This window comes from Phascolarctos cinereus, unplaced genomic scaffold, assembly GCF_003287225.1.
Source record: "Phascolarctos cinereus isolate Bilbo 61053 unplaced genomic scaffold, phaCin_HiC Scaffold_5;HRSCAF=322, whole genome shotgun sequence".
NCBI classification, from domain to species: Eukaryota; Metazoa; Chordata; class Mammalia; order Diprotodontia; family Phascolarctidae; genus Phascolarctos; species Phascolarctos cinereus.
In genome coordinates, this window is record NW_027555958.1 from 148,298,770 (window position 1) to 148,320,493 (window position 21,724).

Below are 21,724 nucleotides of genomic sequence, written 5' to 3' on the forward strand. Positions count from 1 at the left end.
GAATTGAATTCATGAGAGAACTAAGAGCATAATAACTTTCCTGTGGTCCCACAGCTAATATGTGTCAGGAGCAGAACTTAAACGCAGATTTTCCAGACTCCAAGGTCACTCTTTCTGTTCACTATTATTTTTTAATACTCTTTTACGAAATTCAAAGTACTTTCAAATAAATTATCTCATATGGTTCTCCCTACATCGCTGACTAGGACAGGTAATATTATTCCATTTTATAGATAAGAAAACTGAGACTCAGAGTTTCAGTAAGTTGTCTATCTGTGGTCACATAACTAAAATTCAATCCTCGTCCAGTACTCTTTGCCACTCTATACTACTGCCTAATAGTACCAGTATAATGAAAAAGATCACAAGGCGATAGTGATAGTATTTTATTCAGTACAGTGAAGTTTCATTACCACTAATGGTTCGTTATAGGCAGTGTTTTTGTTTTGTTTTCCCCAAGATTTCTTCTCCAACTCTTTTTTTTAGAGAAAAAGATATCAAACCCCTGATTTCATTACTCAGCACAAACTTACGGAAGAACCAGCATGGGATTAGATTCATTAGGAGCATCATCTGACAGATTTTAGTTGAAGTGTTGGCCTTAGGATATCCCTCTGTGCTAATTAGATTGCTTGTCTGTCAGCTCATTAAAAACCCACCAAGTGTATAATTGAGCATTTACCTTTCTCCCATCTTAAGGTACCTCTCCTATTTGCCATAGTCTCTCAGATATCACTGATTATGGTAATATCTGCCATTACCCAAGAAGTCATTCATCTGGACTGGGTGACTTGAGTTCACCTGGGGCAGGTAAATGCTCTCTTATACTATAACTACTTTTCTTGCTGTCCGCTTCCAATTAGTCGTTGTTCTGTCATTTCCAGAATGGCAAAAGCTAGTCTTGACTGAAAACACAGAAATGAAAAAGAATTCATCAGCTCTGCCCTTTCTGGAAGTTTTCTTCACTCCATCCACCTCAAGCAAAGGTTCAGTGCTACCTTTATTCTTCCTTTTGTCTCAATATACATTTAAGAAGCAAAAACAAAAATTTACTGTTCTTAGCTTCTCACACCAGGCTCAGTTTATTTTGAGATTTAATATTCCTGATGTCCTTTTTATGAAGACTATACCACACTCATATTCCTCTTCAGCTACCTTGACTTATTTCATTGTTTTTATATTTCTTTTTAAAAATCTAAATTAATTGGTGTCTTCTCCATTCATTCACATCTGTTTCTGCAAACAATTCCAATTTTTTTCTCTTCATTATAGTTGTTTCCTCTTTTGTCTTTAGAATTTCATTGTTGAGCACCCCCAGACCCTCAAATATGGAGTTTTTGGCCAGGATTCTACCAATTTTGTTTTAAGTTGTGGTTCAAAAATTCAAATCCAATTCACAGACACCACTTTTTTAGCCAACTATTGTTCACTTCCCAATTTTTTCTTCTGCATCCCTTGCCTTCAGCTAGCAACAGTAAGTAAAACACAATATATGGCCCTTTCATTTTCAGTTTCTTGCCCCAGATGTTGTTATCATTGGTAATGCTTTTCTGGTTCTTTTTGGCAATTTAATTTGTGTCCGCAGTAGTCACCAGAGTTGGATAGTTGTCATCATTATGAAGTCTTGAGAGTTTCTCTGTTTTGCCTCAAATATATAACTTGGGAAGACAATAAGAGACCTCCCTATTGTTATAGAATTGACACATAGCTTCCTCAGTATCCCTGAGTAGTATAAGAGTGTGTGTATATATCTATATCTATATCTATATCTATATCTATATATATATATGGAGAGAGAGAGAGAGAGAGAGAGAAAGAGAGAGAGAGTATATATAAGAGTAAGTAGCTCCTACTTACTCTTCTCTTCTTCCTCTGACCTTTACTGGATGATCATATCAAGTAGTTTCTATGACTCTATTCTATTATACAGTTCTTTGGAGGACAAATAGCCTCTTCCTCAGAATATCCCATTGTGTCTTCAGAAAGAACCTCAAGTCTGTTTTTAAGCCCTAATTGTATAGCTGACTCTTTTTTCTTCATTTTCTTCTTTCTATAACACTTTTTTTACTCTCCAGCCTCCTTTACAAGAGTCAGGTTTCTTCTGGTTTACCTCAAATCCCCTTTTTTCCTATTGAAACTTCACTTTTTTTTCCACTGGGAACACCTTATGCCTTAATAACATAGTGTGTAAAAATGCTTTCTTCAAATCCCTTCACCTTCTCCTGAACGAAGGTCATCCTGCACCTGGAACATGAAAAACAATCACTAGTTTGTAGAAGAATTGCAGGCATCACAGTCTCAGTACAAATTACTGTACAATGTCCTTGACTTTCTGTAATTATTGAGATTTTTAACCTTGTTCTTCTGGACTACATATGGGTGGTTAAAATTTTTACTGTCTTTCATCTCTTCTTAACAACTTCACAACAACTCACCAACCACACCCACCTTCCCTTCATTCTTAGACCCAGCTGTTTTACCAATTTGCCCTGCCAACGATTTGTTCCTTTACTTTATCTTCTTGGTTTTTTCCACTAACTTTGCCTTGAATCTACCTCTTCTATTTCTACCCTTAATCCTTTTATATTCCTTAATTGCCTTGATCTTGCTTCTTATATACCCCAGAAGTAGTGTCTAAACTGGGAGATTTTTCTTCAAATTATGCTCAATTTATCCCACTTTTGCCAAATTTGAGTCTAACAAATTTACCCTTAATCTAACTTATATGTACATTCATAGACAGAGTGGTATAGAGAAAGAGGGCAGAATTTGGAGTCACAGAACCCAAGTTTGAATCCTAGCTCTGACCTTTCCTGATTGTGTGACTGACATTTTGGCAAGATACATATCTTTACATCTTTGAACTAGGAGAGCTCCTCTTTCCAGAGAGCTTTTTTGTTTAATCTCACTGACTGTTAACATCTTTATTTTGTCCATTTAGAGAGAGTATTGTATAGTGGAAAGAGTGCTGGACTTAGTCAAGAGACAGGAATTTCAACTCTGCCTCAGAGTTGGTGACTGGGCAAGTCAACTTCTCTTGAGATTTCAATTTCATTATCTGTAAAATGTGGATAATACTTATACTAACTACCTTCACAAAGTTGTGAGGAAAGTAAACCTTTAAAGCACTGTAGAGATATAAGTTACTACTACTGCTTATGTAAATAGTTTATACTACTATATGCCAATTCATACATATTTGTATGTTTTGCAAACGTTATTAAATTGTTTTGTGTATGTGTCTCTGTGTGCATGTGAGTATGCTGCTGCTGCTTCCAAAGCCCTATTTATCATATAGTTCCTCACGGTCTGCTTTTTTTTAAATCAATCAGCACGTATTTACTAAGCTCCTACTATGTGCTAGATACTGTGCTAATAATCTCCTACTAGAGGGATTTGGACACAGTAGATACTCTGGGTGGGCCAGTTTTCTAACTCTAATCAAAAAATGATAGATATCTCTTCAGCCAAACCTGCCCCTTCTTCTGCCTTTACTGTTGTTTTCATGGTACTCCCATTCAGTCAACCATATTTGAAATTTTGGTGTTATCTTTTACTGTTTCCTCTCACCTCACATCCAATTAGTGACCAAGTCCAGTTGTTTTCACCGCTGTACAAGATAGCCTCTCACCTCTGTCCTGTTTCCTCTCTATTCCAACTGTTACCATTCAGGTATAAGTACCCATTTCTCCCTAGCATGTAATGTTTCATTAATTACCTCATGTGTCTCTAACTACATTGTAGCCATAGGCTGTCTCTTCTTTAATCTCTCCTTCCCACAACTGCCAGGCAGTTTTCTTCTGTATAAGTCTAGTTATATGTTACTCAGAAGTCTCCAGTGACTTCATATTGTGTATCAAATACAGCCCATACTCCTGTGTGGCATTCAAGACTCTGCACAATACCTTTCTATCTTTATTTCATACCAGTACCTTCTAGATCAGGGCTGGGGAACCTGTGGCCTTGGGGCCGCATGTGGCCTTCTAGGTCCTGAGGTGTGGCCGTTTGACTGAGTCCAAGTTTTACAGAACAAATCCTTTTATTAACGGGATTTGTTCTGTGAAGTTTGGATTCAATCAGAGGGCTGCACTTGAAGACCTAGAGGGCCACATGTGGCCTCAAGGCCGCAGGTTCCCCAGCCCTGATCTAGGTACTCAACTGTGTTATGTCCTCTTGCCTAGAATGCCCTCTGACTTCATACTTCGTCTAACTATCAAATGCCAACTCCCTCACATTCTGCTGTCTCCCACTCCAAGTCAGTTATGATCTTTCCTTACACCTCTCTTTACTATTTGGTATGTATTGTTTTGTTTCATATTATTTTTGTCCTTGTCATATTTGCCTGCCGGAGACTAAATCTTATGTAAACTTCAAATCTCACCCAACATTTTAGCTTTTATACACCATATAAAATAGAGGATACTTAATGCATGTTTTTGAATTATGTTTTTGAATCTTGTCTCACTAACAGAAAAAAAAGCTTATCCACATAAATCATTTCCTTCACAGCATATAAACAAAAGGGTTAACAGCTTTGTAATTGCCATGGAGTCAGTTGAGGATGAGTTTAAAATATTAAGTTTACAAAAAAGATGTGCATTTCTTTGTTATTTATAATAAGGCCTGGCCTATTTTCGTAAAGGTCAGTGTATCTTCTAGTACCACAGGAGGTTATAGGGAAATAAAATGTGAGTGTATGTTGAGTTTGTTTCCTTTTTTTGGAATAGGATAAAGTAGAGTACCTGGTGGAATCCACTTCTTAAATGGATTTTGCCCTTTAATAAAACGGTAGAACATTTCCTTTTAAAATGGATTTCTGAAACACATTTTTCATAAAGGAACATTTGGATGAAATCTGGGGGGAAAAATCAAGTTTCAGCTTACATGTGTTGTTGGATTCATTAGATAATGAATTTAAAGTAAAATATGTTAATTAAATTTTAATTCTTTTTTCTTAGGCGCTCTTGATTGATATGGAGGAAGGAGTAGTGAATGAAATCCTTCAGGGACCATTGAAAGATATATTTGATAGCAAGCAACTCATCACAAATGTTTCTGGCTCAGGGAATAATTGGTGAGAATATGCAAAACATAGCAGCTGAAACTGGAACAAATAGCTTTCTTTCTAGTAGATGCTATTATTGCATGTAAAGCAGATACATTAAAGGAGCTGTTAGCATGAAAGGTCACTCCCATACTTCTTACTATATCTTGCTTTCTATTAGCCTTTCAGTTCCCAGCCTTTGTCTTTGACCCATTTCCTTTTGATGTATGAAATACCTAGTTCTTACAACTACATAGGTTGCCTTGTATTATTGATGCCCTCTAATTTTTTTTAACCCTTTTGAGTACAGAAGAGAGATAGGGAAAAAAATTCCAAGTTATTTTGCAGCTGAGTATTTTTAAGTATGTTATATCTAAAGAATTAGTAGAAAAATATGTTAGAAAATAAATCTCTAATAATGAGATTTTTAGATCTACTTGACCACTTCTGTATTTGAACTTTAAGGCATTTACTAATGCCCTTCTATGATCTGGGGGCTTAAATTCTCAGATTTAGTTCTTTTATCTAACTGCTTAAAGGAATTGATGCAAAAAAAAAAAGAGGGACAACAACTACTAATATTTATTTAGCTTTTTGCAAATTAAGAAGTACTTTCCTCACAGCAGCTGTGAAGTAGGTGGTACAAGATTTGTTCCTCTTATTTTACATATAGGAAAACTGAGGCTTAGAGAGGTTAAGACTTATCCAAAGTCACAATGCTGGTATGTTGCAGAGCCAACCAGATCTAGCCTTAGAGCTAGCCAGAATGGCATCTTAGAATTAGTTATTAACTTATATTTAATATATTCCCATTATATTTGATGGAATAGAAATTCTACAGTGTGAATTTATTACAATATTATTAGAAAACCCACATTTGTAATATTTTCACTTTTTGCAAAATAATTTTTTCACTAGTAACAATCAACTATCATTGATTTGCGCCTTCACATTTTAAACTTTCATAGGTTTGTTATTTTTAAAACAATTTATTATGTGATATTTTCTTATGTTTCTCTCAGTTTTTTAATAATGTAATATCATTCATTTTTGTGTTTGCATGAAGAACAAAATTCTAAGAAAATACAATCTGTGTTCTTACTGATGTAGGTATTCCTTCCCATAGTACAAATTATAACCTTTCTATCTATACTTTCTCATCTTGTGTGTCTCTTGTTCATGTTTTCTCATAAATTTATCAATGGGGGAGGTAGGCTGTCTATCCAGAATACTGCAGGTATTCCTTTAGGTCTTTTGACATTTTATGAATACAAATGAAATTCACTGCCTCTTTGGACTGTCTTTGTCATGTATTCTGTGCTGATTTTGTTGCACAGTTCTTTGATGATTTTGTAGCCACCTATCCAGACTCACCATGTGTTTTCTCCAGTGTCCTTTGATTAACTTTAAATCTTCATATACTGTGATAATCACATGATTCACGGCCATATAATATCCCTGGAAGAGGAAGTTGGTGCTAAAAAGATGGTTCTTTGTTCCAGATTGAAGTTTGAGATCATTTTAAAACAATAATACTTCACAATTTCCCAAATGTAATCTAACTTTTTCTTTTACTTCTTTTTAGTTCAAGGACCAGTTCATTTCCATTTTCAGTGTCTGCCCAAAACATATATATATACTAGTGGACCAGCTCTGTACAGTCCATCCAACTGCATATTATAGTCTGGACATTTTTCATCTATTTTTTCCTCCCGTGTGGGTGGTTAGATCAATTTCTTGAGTAATCATGGACCTTATTTAGGAGCCTCTATAATTTCTTTATCTTTGATGCTATTTCAGCAAATCGTTGCCATAAGAGCATTTGAAGGACCTCAGCATTTAAGGAGTCCTTTCTCCATTTGTATTCTTTGCTGGGCATCTTTTATAATATTTACAAAGACTTCTCCATATTTTATGCCCTGCTTCATTTATTAATAATCAAAGGGTCATCAAAGTTCTTCATTGTTGTATTTTTAAAGTAGTGTTACATGATTTTCGGATATGCTTGGGAGACATTTGTTAGAGAAGAGCCTTTAAGGCATCATTTTACTCTGCCAAAACCAAATGCTTCTGTAAAATCAACAAACAGCTAAGCCTAGTGGGATCTTGTATTCTCTGAACCTTTCTGTCAACAGCATAAGTATGGTGATGTGGTCTGCTAAAGGGTAGCCTTTGCAAAAGCCTGACTAGTCATTTCTCATACCTTCATCAAAGATGTCTTCAATGTATATGTAGATTATTTCATATAAATCTTCTCATAAAAATTTGGTAGGAATAGAAAAGTAGGCATGTGCATTGGTACTTGGTATTTTCTCAGTCATCTTTCTTGAGTAGTTGTATCCATGATTTTTCTAAGCATTTCCCTATTTTAGATATCTTAAAGAGTAAAGCCCTCAAAATCATCACCTCCAGCAAAGATCTCCTCAGAATATGTTTAGTCATCTCTTCTTCTTGACTTTGTTTTCTTTAGTGCCATTTCTTTAGCTCACTGGGGACTGTGACATTAGAATAAAAATGCAGTGGCTTTGATTTCAGTGATGAACAAAATAGTTTGTGCTAAAAGTTTTGACAGATCTCTTTACATTTTTTTGTCTGTTCATCATTCTTCCTTTTCCATCCTTAAATATCTTTTGGATTATTTAGCTTGATTGGTTGTCTTACCAAGCTTTCTATAAATGTGTTTTCCCTCCCTCTTTTTGCTGTTTCCAGAGACAGTACTGCTCATAATCCTTTTACTGGTCACCTTTGTGATGTTTGGTGATCTTTCTCTCAGAGGTTATATGTCTTAGGGAGCACAAATGGACAAAGATTTGGACCTAGAAAAGACTTGATTACCTTCAGGAAATTGCAACGTTCCTTGAATGAACTCAGGTTTCTTCCAGATTCAAATCCATTTTTTTTAACTATTTTTTTTAACTCTTCTACCAGTCTTATATGGCTATGGGACATTAAACTCAGCAGACTCCAAAGAATTGAAAAGTAGTTATGATTAGGCTGTAACATACAACTATTGAGGAGCTTCAAGGAAGAATAGGAGTGAAAGATGTCAGAGAAATATATGCTGGAAGGGGAATATGGACTGGTCACATGTTGAGGACAAGCAATGACAGGTAGACAAACAGTTAAAGAAGGCTTCCACCTCAGTCATTGTATACCTCCTTCTCCCTCCCCAGCACCCAGAGCAATAACATTACAGATCCATTTGTCTTTTGGATTCATTTATATTAAGAATGTCAAGATAGATATGCAATGTCTTGGTTATTGGACAATGATTTCATATTAAGGTGACAGTTTAGTTAATATTTATAAATGGCCTAAAGCTTATGTGATTCTTAGCAGCCTCTGCCTCTTTTTCTGTCATTGTCACTGCAGAGGTGAGAGTGAACCAGCTAAGTCCAATGACCATTTTGTATTTTTCTTCCTGAGTTGTCATGTCCAAAGAATTCATCTAGTGGCCAGACTAATGGTGATGAACTTGGGAGAGCAGATGCAGTGTATCACTAGGACCGTACCTTTCTAGTACAATAGGATCCACTAGGATTGGTATTCCTCTGGCATAACTTTCCAAAACCTGGGATCACCTCCATATGGCAAATGAGGCCTTGAATTTAGACACCAGATACCACCACTTTTTAGGGTAGCTTAATGTAAATCAGTAGCCTTAATAAGGAAGCCAAAAGAGCCTACACATAGACTCAATCAGGAAAGGACAATGAAGAAAATCCTACAATCTTTTGCTTACAAGAAACACATGTAAAAAGCAAAGGTGTGACTAGAGTCAACTATAGAGATGAACAAAATTTGCTGTTTCAGTTGGATCTAACAAAGAGATGCAATCTGCTTTCAGACAAAGTAGAAATAAAAATTCACAACATAAACAGTTAAAGATAAATAAGAAACCAATGTCAGTATTAAACTCTAAATACATAGCATCTAAATTCATAAAGGAAAAATTAACTGAATTGAAAAAAATATAAATAGTAATACAACAACAGTTTTTAACTTTAATTTATAAAAAATTTTAATTTATAAAAAATTTTAATTTCAATTTTCCTGTATCAGAGTTGGCCATATCTAACAGATAGATAAATAAAAGGGAAAATAGAGAATTGAACAAATTGTTAGAAAATTAGAGGTAAAAGGTTTATAGTGTCTTCTAAATGAGACCACTAAAGAACATGCCTATTTTTTGGCACCATATGGCATTTCAATAAAAATACATCATTTATTAAGGCACAGAGAAATTAAAAATAAATGTTAAAGGGCAAAAATACTAAACACATCCTTTACAGGCATCATGCAATAAAAATGATAATTAGTTCAAGGAGTACAAGCGAAAGACACAAACCTTCAACAGAGGCTTAGTAATGAAATCCTAAATGAATGGGTCAAAAAACAAATCATAGAGACAGTAATTATGTGAATAATATGATGAGACAACATGCTAAAATTTCTAGGATGCTATAGCAGTCCTCAGAAAAAAAAATAATGTACATAAAAACATATATTAGCAAACTAGAAAAAGAGGATTACCTAATTGAATATTCATTTTAAAACATTTGGATAAGTACAAAGAGGAAATTTTGAAGATTAGAGAAGAAATTGTTAAATTAGAAACCAAAAGGACCATAGAGCTAATAGAACCAAAAGCTAGTTCTTTGAAATTATTGAAATGGTTAATGCAGAAATTTGTTCTGCATGACTTCATATGTATAGTGGGTATTGTATTTCTTGCCTTCATGGTGGGGGAGGAGGTAGAGAGAGATAAAGAATTTGGAACCTAAAATAAAATTGAATTTGAAAGACTAACAACATTGGTAAACCTTTAGCCAACCTGATTAAAAAGAAGAGGGCAGGAAATCAAATCAACAAAATAATTGAAAAAGGTAAAATCAGAAGAAATTAAAAACAAAAGTTAAACAATTTTGAGAATCTGATTACATGCCAACAAAATTAAAAAGCACACCAAAAAAAATTGTGAATTATTTTCAAAAACAAGATACTCAAACTTACAGAACACCAAATAGTGATCTTAAATTACCCAATTTCAGAAAAGGACATAGAACTAGAACTATAAAGGAACCACCAAAGAGAAAAATCTCTGGTCCAGATGGACATATAGCAGAATCAGAATTTTAAAAGTTATTACCTACATTATATAATTCTCAGAAATTGAGAAAGATAATGTTCCTACTTTATGAAAATATTTTTCATGAAACAAATATAGTCCTAATACTGTCCTACACCAAAGAAGAATAAAGAGGAAAAATAGATTATAGACCAACATCATTAATGAATATCTTATTCAAAATTTTTTAAATCTCAGAGAAAAGATAAATTTAGAAAAGTACAGTCCCTTGTCCATTGATGAGTATGCCCTTGAGGATATTTTGGAATTTATGTAGTATAATGCTGATTAAACGTTCCATGTTGATGTTACATAGTATTAAACTATGAAGTAAGTTTATGTTAAAATAAAGACAGCATGTAGTATATTAGAACTAGCACTGTGTTTGAACTCAGAAGGCTTAGATTCAAGTCCAGGATCTGCTGCTTTCCCTGTATGACCTCATAACCTCTCTGGACCTCATTTTCCTCTTCTGGAAAGAGAGGGGTTTAGACTATAAGATCTGTTAACATCTTTTCCAGTGCTAAGCCCTGCCTGTGATGCTGTGAACTTAATTCAGGATTATGAAACCACAGATTGGCATTTGTGCCTTCAGAAAAAGAATTCACATTATTTTATACTTTCTTGTATACCTCAGAAAAGGAAAAATCAGGAGGTATTAAGTGCAAATGGTTTTGTTTGTTTACTTTTGATTTGATGTGTTGTGTTTGTTTTGTTTTTAGGGCAGTGGGTTACAAAGTTTTTGGTTCTCAGTACCAGGATCAGATTGTGGAGAAACTCAGACAGACAGCAGAGCACTGTGACTGTTTGCAGTGTTTCTTCATAATTCATTCCATGGGAGGAGGTAAATCTACTTACTCATTTGCCCAACTGTTAAATTAGAACTGACTCTACAGTTTTACATAAATTCAATTTTAGAACCTATAGTTGATATGTGTAGTATTATTTAATTAATTATGCATGCCTGAATTGGATTGCTATCTTTTTGAGATTTGTGAAAATTTAGCACTTATTTACCTGTAATCTGTTTTTATATTGATGTTTTTAAAATTAATATAAATACAATCTAAGAGTTTTATTCTACCATTTAAAAACAAAATTGCTTACTCTTAGGAAAACTTCATAGTATTTACAGACAAAAAAATTGCTCAAGTTTTTTGCTACTTTGAACTTATAGTGTAGGCCATCTATAGATGAGCAATGGGAGCCTAGAGCATTTATTCACACAATTTGTAACAAAAATTGTACGGCCTTTTCAGCATCTCCTAACTTTTCCTTAGATATAATTCTCAGAATTACCACCAATAGAAAAAATATATAATAGACACTCTTACATTCAGCACCTTTAAATCATTCCTTAGCCTAATAAGTTAAAAGTGACCTGGAAATGAATAAGTTACTGAATTTGAGAAAACTTGTGCACAGGAACTGAATTTTTACCCATCCATTTATGAAATGGAAGACGTTAGAATCTATTGAAATCTAAAACAGAGTTGACCAGTTTTGGAAACAGAAAATCGTCATGCTTAATGCTAATATGTGTATTGTATGAATACACACATATTCAAAATGCTACCATGGCATTAAAGATGCATTTGATATTTTACTATTTTTGTAGATTGTCATGAACAATAAATTTGGTAGCAAGTTTTCATTGTGCCATCATAACACAGCTTCTGTTTTGAATGACTTTTACATAAACAGTTTGATTTACATTTGGTGATAGCTTCTTAAGAGATAGTTTGTACAGCTTCAGTCTTTTAGAATCATTTTCCCAGTCTTTTAGAATCATTGAAAATATTTTCTAACTACATATATAATGCATTTGTATTAACTAGCTGAATTGAAAATCACCACAGATGTAAGCACATTTTTAAACAGTACTATTTAGACTTTGTTTTTTAAGCCACAAGAACTTTTCCTAATTGATGCATAAATTCTAGTATAACATTTTACTTTTATATGTTTTTAAAGTTATATTCAGTTTTTAACAACAAAATTAAATTTTTACTTAATTGAATGTCATCACTAAGATATATGCACTACACCAATTATTATGACAGCAAATAGATAAAACAACCATTTGATTATCACATTTTTTCACTTTTCTATCATTCGTTTTGTCCTCGTAACAACACAATTGTTACCAACAATGTCTAGAAAAGCCTCTATTCATAACAAGATGTTATGTAGCCAAATAGTTATATTATAAACCTCACTGCCCGCTCTTTATTTCCTAATGTAAAATGGTATAAATGTATTGTCATAGAAATATTTTTAGAGCAGAATAAAAGTATCTACACATATGGATAGATATATAAATAGTAAAAAATAGAATGTAACCAAAATGTTTCAAATTTTTATACTATTTTATGTGTTCTTCAATTGTCATTCTTAGGGACAGGTTCTGGTCTTGGCACATTTATTTTAAATGTGCTTGAGGATGAATTTCCAGAAGTATACAGATTTGTGACTTCAGTTTTTCCATCTGGTGAGGATGATGTCATTACTTCACCATATAATAGTGTTTTGGCAATGAAGGAACTTAATGAGCATGCAGACTGTGTGTTGCCCATCGAAAATGAAGTAAGAAACACTGTTGATATTTGATCTTACAAATTTTTCAGCTGCCAAGTTGTAAACTAAACACATTGTTATTGAGATATAGACTGTCTCCTATTTTAATTTATTTTCTGATTCAAGAGACCTATTTTCCCCATCCTCTCTCAATTTACTATTTACTATTAATATGCATTGAATATTTACTTTCTCTTGATTTTTTTCCTCAAAAGTCTTTATTTGACATCGTTAGTAAAATTAATCAGATGGTAACATCTGGAAAGCCAGGAACAACTGTGAAACCAGAGAGTCTGGTAACTTTAAATGAAGGTGGTATTAAAAAAAAGCTGCAAGAAAAGCCATTTGATACAATGAATAATATTGTAGGAAATTTGCTGCTCAACTTAACAAGGTAATTTTTTTTGCATATTCATTGGAAAAATGTTAGCTAGCATTATTAAGGGAATTTACAAACTCAACATAGTTCGTGGACACTTACATTTTTTGTACTTAGTTATTTACTACTAGTTATTTTGCAAATAACTTATTTACTATTTAGTTTGTAGTAAATTTTATGAACCTGAATTTTTTCAGGTCTTCTAATAGCTGACTAAAAATTCAAATCCTAAATGTTTAGACCTTGGTATACATTCACCAGCTCATATATTAGTAGATCCCGTTTCATAAAGAAAAGTAAAAGCCAGATCACTTATCTAGTATGAAATAAAGAACTTAGAGGAAAACCAAAGCTTAAATAAAACAAGAAAACTTGATATGTACCCAGGTAGACTAAAGGGATTTCGTTAAGCATTCTAGTTGTAATTAAGATCTTAGTAGGTGGATTTTTGTGTGACTAACTTAAGAGACTGCTGATAGGGGCAGCTAGGTGGCGCAGTGGATAGAGCACCGGCCCTACAGTCAGGAGTACCTGAATTCAAATCCAGCCTCAGACACATAACACTTACTAGCTGTGTGACCCTGGGCAAGTCACTTAACCCCATTGTCTAGCCCAAAAAAGGAAAAACAAAAGTATTAAAAAAAAAAGAGACTGCTGATGCATTTTAAACCAGATTTCTTTAAATACATAGAAAAACCAAGGTGACTTAAAGGTTTTTAACTATTAAAATAATCCAGAGGTTGAAATGGTAAAATTGTTAGGTATGTGTATGATCTTTAAATTACCATCATATGTGGGATTTCACAAGAAGTACTGTTGAATAGTGGATAGAAAACGAAACTTGGAGTCTGGAAGACCAAGATTAAGGTTCTGCCTTTGACACATACGAGCTGCCTTACTGTGGGCAAATCACTTAATTTCTCAGTGACCATGAAACCCTTTTTTCAAGACTGAATTAAAAAAAGATCCTGATTGACATTGATGAATAGAGTTTCCATATTTATACTGATGAAATCATGGATCTAGATCCCTACTCCTGGGTCTCCAACAGAAAAAAAAAATAGATTTCACAGTGCCAAAATCTAATGGCAAAGAAACAGAAAGTCTCATCAGCCATGTACAGATAATGAAATAATACATGCAAGGAACTTTCTAAACCTGATAGTGCTATGTAAATGTCAGCTGTTGTAATGGTTTGAAAAAGTATTCACTAAGTGAAAGGCAGTAGATTTTTAAATTTGTATGTAATTTAAAAATCAAATGTTTTCTGATTGTTATAATATTCATATTTCAGTTCTGCCAGATTTGAAGGTTCTCTTAATATGGATCTTAATGAAATTACTATGAATTTAGTTCCCTTTCCTCAACTCCATTATCTTGTTTCAAGTCTCACACCTTTGTGTACATTGGCAGATGTAAACATTCCTCCTCGAAGGTAAGACATACCAACATATAATTTCTAGAGATCTTGTCTTATAAAACAGTCATTTTAAGATACACTTGAGAAAATGTGAATACTAGTTTTTATTAAAATGGATTTCCCTTTAGTTTATGTGTTAACTTATTTGTGTAAGATTTGAAAAAAATCCAATTGAAAATGTACATTTTTACTACAAGTTTGTGCATGTAAGTAGGATGTCAGCTTTTAAAATGTAAAAATTACAGACCTATATTTGTATTGTTCTTAAACTCGTGTATGTTAAATATTTAATGATGGCAAAGCATGCAGTTTTTAATGAAAAAAATGTGAGGAAAATTTATCACATCATACAGATTTAGAATTGGATGTGATCTACCAATGATCATCATTTCTGAAATGTCCAATCCATTCCTGAAAAAGAATCCCCAGTGTAATATATCTAACAAATAGTAACCTTACTTTTGCTTATGAACCTCCGAGGAAGAATCTACTACTTTTTAAGGCAACATTCCACTTTTAAATAGTTCTAATTAATTATTAGGAAGTTTTTTTCTTACACAAAACTGAATTTTCCTCTTTGTAACTTTCATCCATTACATCTGTAGCCTCTTGGGCTAGTTAGAGTAATTCTTGGAGGCAATATGGTAGAGTGAAAGAGTTTGGCTTTGGAATTTAGAAGACTTCGGTTCAAATTTTGCCTGTGGGAATGGGCAAGTCACTTAACTTCACTGGGATATGGTTTCCTTTTCTTTAATGTGGGGATTAGACTAGATGATCTATCTGTAAGGTTCCTTCCTGCCATGAAATCTATGATCCTAAGAGGGTACTCCTTTTTCCATAAGACAGCTTTTCAAATACTTGATCACAGCTATTTGTTTGTCTACCCTCACCCAGGGTGTTCCCTTCTTCAAACTAGACATGCCCTGTTCAATCAACTGCTCCTTATATGACATAAACCTGAGGCTTTTGACAATTCTGATTCTATGACCTACCCTTTACATTGTGTTAGGTTTCATCTTTTTAGATTTAACCCAATATTTATCGGACTCTTTTTGGATCCTGAGTGTCATCCATTTTAGTAGCTATCCTTCCTAGCTTTATGCTATCTGCAGCTTCAATAAGAATGCCATTTATGCCGTAATCCAAGTGATTGATAATAATGTTAGATAGCACAAGCCCAAGAACAGCTCTCTAGGGAACTCTGCTTCCAGGTTGACATTGAACACTAATGACCTCTTTTTCAGTCCAACCCTTCAAACACATCTGAATTGATTGAATTGTATTATCTAGTCCACATCTCTGTTTTCCCACAAAAACAGCATGTACTACTCTATTCAATTGCTTTGCTAAAATCTAGGTAATCTTTATATGTAAACATATGCCTGATCTACTAATTTACCTTGTCAAAAAATAAATAAGATTATGTTGGTGTGGCCTGTTCTGAGTTTTTGCCAACTCTTTATGTTCACTTCTTTTTCTACATCTTCACTAACCATTTCTTTAATAATATATTCAAATTTGACCAGGAATAGAAGTCAAGCTTATTTGCCTGTACTTTGCAGATTGCATTTCCTTTCCCCTCGTCCGTGTAAAAAAATCAAGATACCATTTTCCTTTCCGTAATGACCCCTTTACTCAAGGAGCCTCTGTACTGCTGGAGGGACAGAACACATGCACAAATAAGCCAATAGAAGGTAATTTGAGGAAGGGAAGAGCACTAGCAACTGGGGAGATCAGGCAAATGTCAATGTAAGAAGTAAAACTTGGGCTAATCTTTGAAGAGAGCAGAGATGAGGAAGGAATGTGTTGTCCAGGTACAGGTGCAAGCTTACAAAAAGGTACAGTAGAGGCAGATGGGACATCAAAGTTAGGGAACAGCTAACAGTTTGGCTAAAATAAGGCATGTGTAAAGGTGAAAAACATGAAATCTGCACAGAGAGGATGGAACCAGATTATAAAGGACCTTAAATCACCAGACTGAAGTTTTTATCTCAGAGGCAATGGGAAACCACTCAAAGGTTTTTGAGCATAGCAGTGACATGGTCAGGCCTGTACCTTCAGAGGATAAGTGAATGAACAGTGAAGGTGTAGTTCTGCAGTGTAGAGATGAGGGAGCTCACGGCAAGATTGTGTTTTCTCAGGTAGGAAGCAAGGTTGTCTGCTAATGGGTGGGAGAGGCTTGGGAGCTACAAGGGAGAAAAGAGGATTCCAGTAGTATAGAAGGAAGTACAGTAGAATCAGGGATCCATAAAAGGATTGCCATGCAACAGTGAGGGACTAGTGGAGATTATATAACATGAAATTCTAGTGAATGCAGTCAGCATAGTTTAGTGACTTCTTCTGACAACATTCAGCATTATGGAATTAGGATCAGAAAAGGCATATGGTTAGGGTGTCCAGGATAGAGAATTGGCAGGGTATGGATGGTAGAAAAACAAAGGGCAAAGGGGTCAAGGTTGGAGGACATTGTATAATTGAATCATAAGTTAATTATTTACCAATGCAACCCCACACCCCAAACCTGAACTATATACTGCTCCCCAATTAGTGCGAGTTCCTTGAGAGCAGGTGCTGGCCTCACTCTTCTGTATCCCCAACAGTTAGCACAGTGTTTGGTACCTACTGAATGCTTAAGAAATGCTTTTACATTTGTTTTTTAAATCATTTTCATTTAGTTAACTATAGTGAGCAGAAGGAAGACAAAGTGAGAGCAGGAATGATGAAATAGGTGAACAAGGAGAGATGGACTAGGTCTAGAGATTGCAACGAGGATGAATAGTTCTAAGAGGAGTGAAACAGAGAGATGAAAGGATAACAATGTAATCCAAAGAGGAATTTCAGAATTCATGATTAGAAAGGTGGCACACTTTCAGATGATGACGAGGCCTACATTTGTGAACTATGCCTGTTAGTGACTAATGCATAATAAGGAAATAAATCAGCAGACATTTATTAATGTCTGTGCCATCTCAGGAACTCATGTAGGTGCTAGGGATACAAATAATAATGAATAAAATAATCTGTGCACCACAGGGCATTTACATTATAACAGGAAAACAAGTATGTGTTTGTGTGTGTACAATGTATCTGTATGGATGTGTGTATCCAGAATAAATATAAGAGTAGTAACTGCAAAGTAGTTTGAGAGGAAGGACAGACCCTAGGAGTTGTGAGGAATCAGGAAGGACTTCACATAGAAGGTACTACTTGATCTTCGTCTTGAATATAGCTGGCGTTTAAGGGGGAAAAGGTTCTATGAGGCAGGGGTGAGGAGCTAATGTATGCCATTCAGAGAGATTGAATAAATATGTAGAATAAAGGTCTACATCATGGATGTTGGGAAGGTTAATGAAGTAGGAGGCAAGTACATTCAAAGGGTGATCAGCATGTATATCAAAGACCTCAAATATGAGAGCAAGGGCTGTATTGGAAAGGAAGATTCTGAGATAGGAATTGGACTGTCTTAGCAAATTTTCCTCAAGGCTTAATCTATGTATCTATATCACCTGGTCCAAACCTTTGGCCTTTGTGTCATACTTTCTAACTGATGGTGGCAAAGATAGGCCCTGAAGTGGCAGTAGGGAAATAAGGATTAGATCAACTCCTCCTCCTCCTCCTGGCCCAGCAGGTGCAAGGCATGCAAGAAGTAGCAGCCAGGAGATAGTGCCAGAGATATGGTGTCTTCTGGAGAAAGCCAGATTTCCCTTGGTGTAGGATGATGGGAAAGTTGTGAAAAGAAGGGATCTAGGATAAAGGGCAGCTAAATGGAAATGAGAACATGGAGAGAGATAGCAAGGAAAGGGTTTTTGCCTTAGCAGATGGTGACTGATTTATTGAAATTAAGGGAGCAAGTGGTACACATCTCTAGCCATTGGACTGGAGGAAATAGTAGCCAGGGTCCTCTGATGGAAGTAGATTTTGATGTGTGTGTTTGAGTTGGACTTCTAGATCAGTGAATATCTGGAAGTCAGGTTCCAGGAATCAGCTCTGGGGTTGATCTCATATGATATCCTGACATGAATCAACGTCTGGAAGATAATGCAGTCAGCACTCAATTTTCAGTCAATCAGACCTTTCATCTAAGGCCCTAGTTCATCTGGAATTGTCTGATGGTTCTGATCTTTTCATTAATACACGTTGTATCTTGAGGTCTGTTATTTGATAAAATAGGTTTTGTTGTTGTTCAGTTGATTTAGTTGTGTCCAACTCTTCATGACCCCATTTGGGATTTTCTTGGCAAAAATACTGGAGTGGTTTGCCATTTCCTTCTCCAGCTCATTTATAGATGAGGAAGCTGAGGTAGACAGGGTTAAGTAGCCCAGGGTCACACAGCTAGTGAGTGTCTGAGGCTGGATTTGAATTATGGTCTGCCTGACTCCAGGCTTGGCACTCTATCCGCTGTGCCACCTAGCTACCCAAAATAGGTTAGGGAGTCATGAAATTAAGGCTGCTCCTTTCAGCACTGTAGTAGGATGTCTGAGGCCTATGTTGTACCTGATATTAAGCAATCGTGGATTTCTAGTTGGCCATTCTCTGTGTTGAATTATATTAGGTAAGTTTTGGTGGTGCTCATAATTGAAGTAAAGAACATATACTGAGGGGCAGCTAGGTGGCGCAGTGCATAGGGCCAGTGCTCTATGGAGTCAGGAGGACCTGAGTTCAAATGTGACCTCAGACATTTGACACTTACTAGCTGTGTGACCCTGGGCAAGTCACTTAACCCCAATTGCCTTGCCAAAAAAAGAAAATAGGAAAAAAAAGAGCATATGCTGGACTGAAGTAATAAAAATGCTAAAAGGAGTAATTATGATGGCTAAAGAACATCATATTAACATTAATTGTTTAACATGATTTAAGTTCTAGAAATAGATAACTACTGATCTAACACTTATCTAAGATTTCTGTAATGATATGAACTCTTTTATTGTCAAAATAACTACAAAATCTTTCCTTTTCCTTTCTAAGAAAAAAAAATTAATGGTTATCTTTTCATTGGTGGTCATTTATTAAAGTTACTATAATGTAAGATAATAGCTAAGATTATATATGTATACTTATGTTATAGCTTAATAGGTGATTTTGATAATGAGCTTTTTATTGAATTGTAATAATATACAAGATGACTGAAAATTTTTTAGTGTGATTTTGTATATCAAGTGATTCTTTTTTTCTATAGGTTAGATCAAATGTTTTCAGATGCCTTTAGCAAAGACCACCAGCTCATTCAGGCTGACCCAAAGCATAGTCTCTACCTTGCTTGTGCCTTGTTGGTTCGAGGAAATGTACAGATTTCAGATCTTCGAAGAAATATTGAAAGGTTTGGCCTTATGTTTTACTTTTTAAAAAAAGTTTTATTGATATCTTTTGTCTATCCTATTCAAGATGACTTTTTCAGTGTATTTCATGATTATTTATTTGTTTAATGTATGTTAGAAATTTGTTTTAAAAAGTCACAAAACCAATCTTACAAGGAAAAAAGCTATTCTGTGGGTTCCTCCAAATAAGGCAAGCCTTCCCCTCCTCAAAGGATTGAAGATTTAGAGCTGTAAGGGTCTCTGGAGGCCATCTAGTTCACCTGCCTCATTACGCTGTGAAGCCCTAAGAGGTTAATTGACTTACCCAAGGTCACCCAGTATACTCGGTAGCAGAGCTGGGATTTGAACACCCTATCTTAATTCATTGGCTCCAAACGTAGTACTTGCTGCACCTCACTGGTTCTCACTTCTTTTTATCCTGTATTTATAATTAGTGTAGCACTAGTCTAATTCATTGTTCGTGTATTCATATTACTTGATTCTTAGTTGTAAATGTTGATTCTTAGATTGAAATCTTCTCTCCACTTTGTCTCATGGAATCAAGAAGGCTGGAAAACAAGTCTGTGTTCAGTACCACCTGTGGGCCATTCTCACTCACTCTTGGCACTAGCAAACAACACCTGTATAAAACCAACTTTCATAGAACTTAAAAAGAGATTCACAAGACTTTACAAGAAAAAGGTAATTATCAGTAAAACATGAAGAATATGCTAACTTGAGTTCCTTTATATATGAGTATATAGATTATACTATTATCACGTAATTTAGGCTTTTGCATTTGACATTGCTTCTTTCAAGGGAAGAAATCTCTCACTGCTATCATTGTAGAAGTTTTTAATCTTTCTGTGTGTCAAGCAGCCCTCTGCTAGACTGGTGAAGCTTTGGCTTCTCAAAATGTTTTAAATAAATAAAACCCATGGAATTACAAAGGAGACCAATTATATTGAAATAAAGATGTAGGTTTTTGTTTGTTTTTCCACTCAAGTTTACAGACTCCCTGACATCTATCTATAGGCCCCTTGAGGATCCTGTTTTAACCTGTTGAGATTTCTCTAGATCTGAACTTTTATCCAGTTCTATCCAGTTATACCTCTAAGCTTTATGTCACCTGAAAATTTGCCAAGCATACCACTTATGTTTTTATCCAAAACATTAATAAATATGTTGAACATTATAGGCCTAAGGATAGCTATGTGGGGCATTTCATTCCTTCAAAGTTGGTATCATTAATCACTATTCTTTGGGTTTTATATCACAACCACTGTGTTATATAGCTCCTACCTCACCATCTTATCTACAAGCATAGTATGAGACTTTGTCAAATGCTTTCTTTAAATCTACCAGTCTAGTTACCCTATCCAGAAATGAAATTATATTATAGTTGCATTAGAATTGCAGTTTCTTAGTGAAACCATACTGGCTTATACTTATCACAGTTTCTCTTTCTATATATGTTTAGAAATCATTTCCTTAATAATTTGCTCTAGAATTTTGCCAGGAATAGAAGTTCATTAATCCATAGTTTGTAGATTCCACCCTTTTCCCCCTTTTTTGAAAAATTGGTACCTTTGCTTTTCTCCAGTCTTTTGGCAACTTCCTCATTCTTATTTTTCAGAAGTTCACTAAATAGTAGCTCAGTGATCACTTATATGCTAGTTCTTTCAGCATTCCTGAATATAGTTCATCTAGGCCTGGTGATTTGAAGTCATTAAATGCAGCTAGTTGCTGTCTGACCATCTCCTCACTTATTTTAGTTCCTCTCTCCCTGCTAATTTTTTTTTTATTATTTCCAGTCTAAAAATCATTTTCTTTGTAGAAAAAAACCAAGAGTTAAGTAATTCAGCTTTACCATCATCAATTA

The 21,724-nt window shown here is 34.8% G+C and overlaps 1 protein-coding gene across 2 annotated transcripts in view; it reads left to right on the forward strand.

Moving 5' to 3' along the window:
• The window catches only part of TUBE1 (tubulin epsilon 1), a 30,271-nt gene that overhangs the window by 5,717 nt on the left and 2,830 nt on the right, over positions 1-21,724 (forward strand). For both annotated transcript variants that reach the window (XM_021008184.2, XM_021008185.2), the window contains exons 5-11: positions 4,959-5,074; positions 10,895-11,016; positions 12,571-12,758; positions 12,965-13,143; positions 14,423-14,563; positions 19,725-19,865; positions 20,370-20,544. In XM_021008184.2, coding sequence (XP_020863843.1) covers positions 4,959-5,074; positions 10,895-11,016; positions 12,571-12,758; positions 12,965-13,143; positions 14,423-14,563; positions 19,725-19,865; positions 20,370-20,544 — 1,062 coding nt within the window. The remainder of the gene's footprint in view (positions 1-4,958; positions 5,075-10,894; positions 11,017-12,570; positions 12,759-12,964; positions 13,144-14,422; positions 14,564-19,724; positions 19,866-20,369; positions 20,545-21,724) is intronic.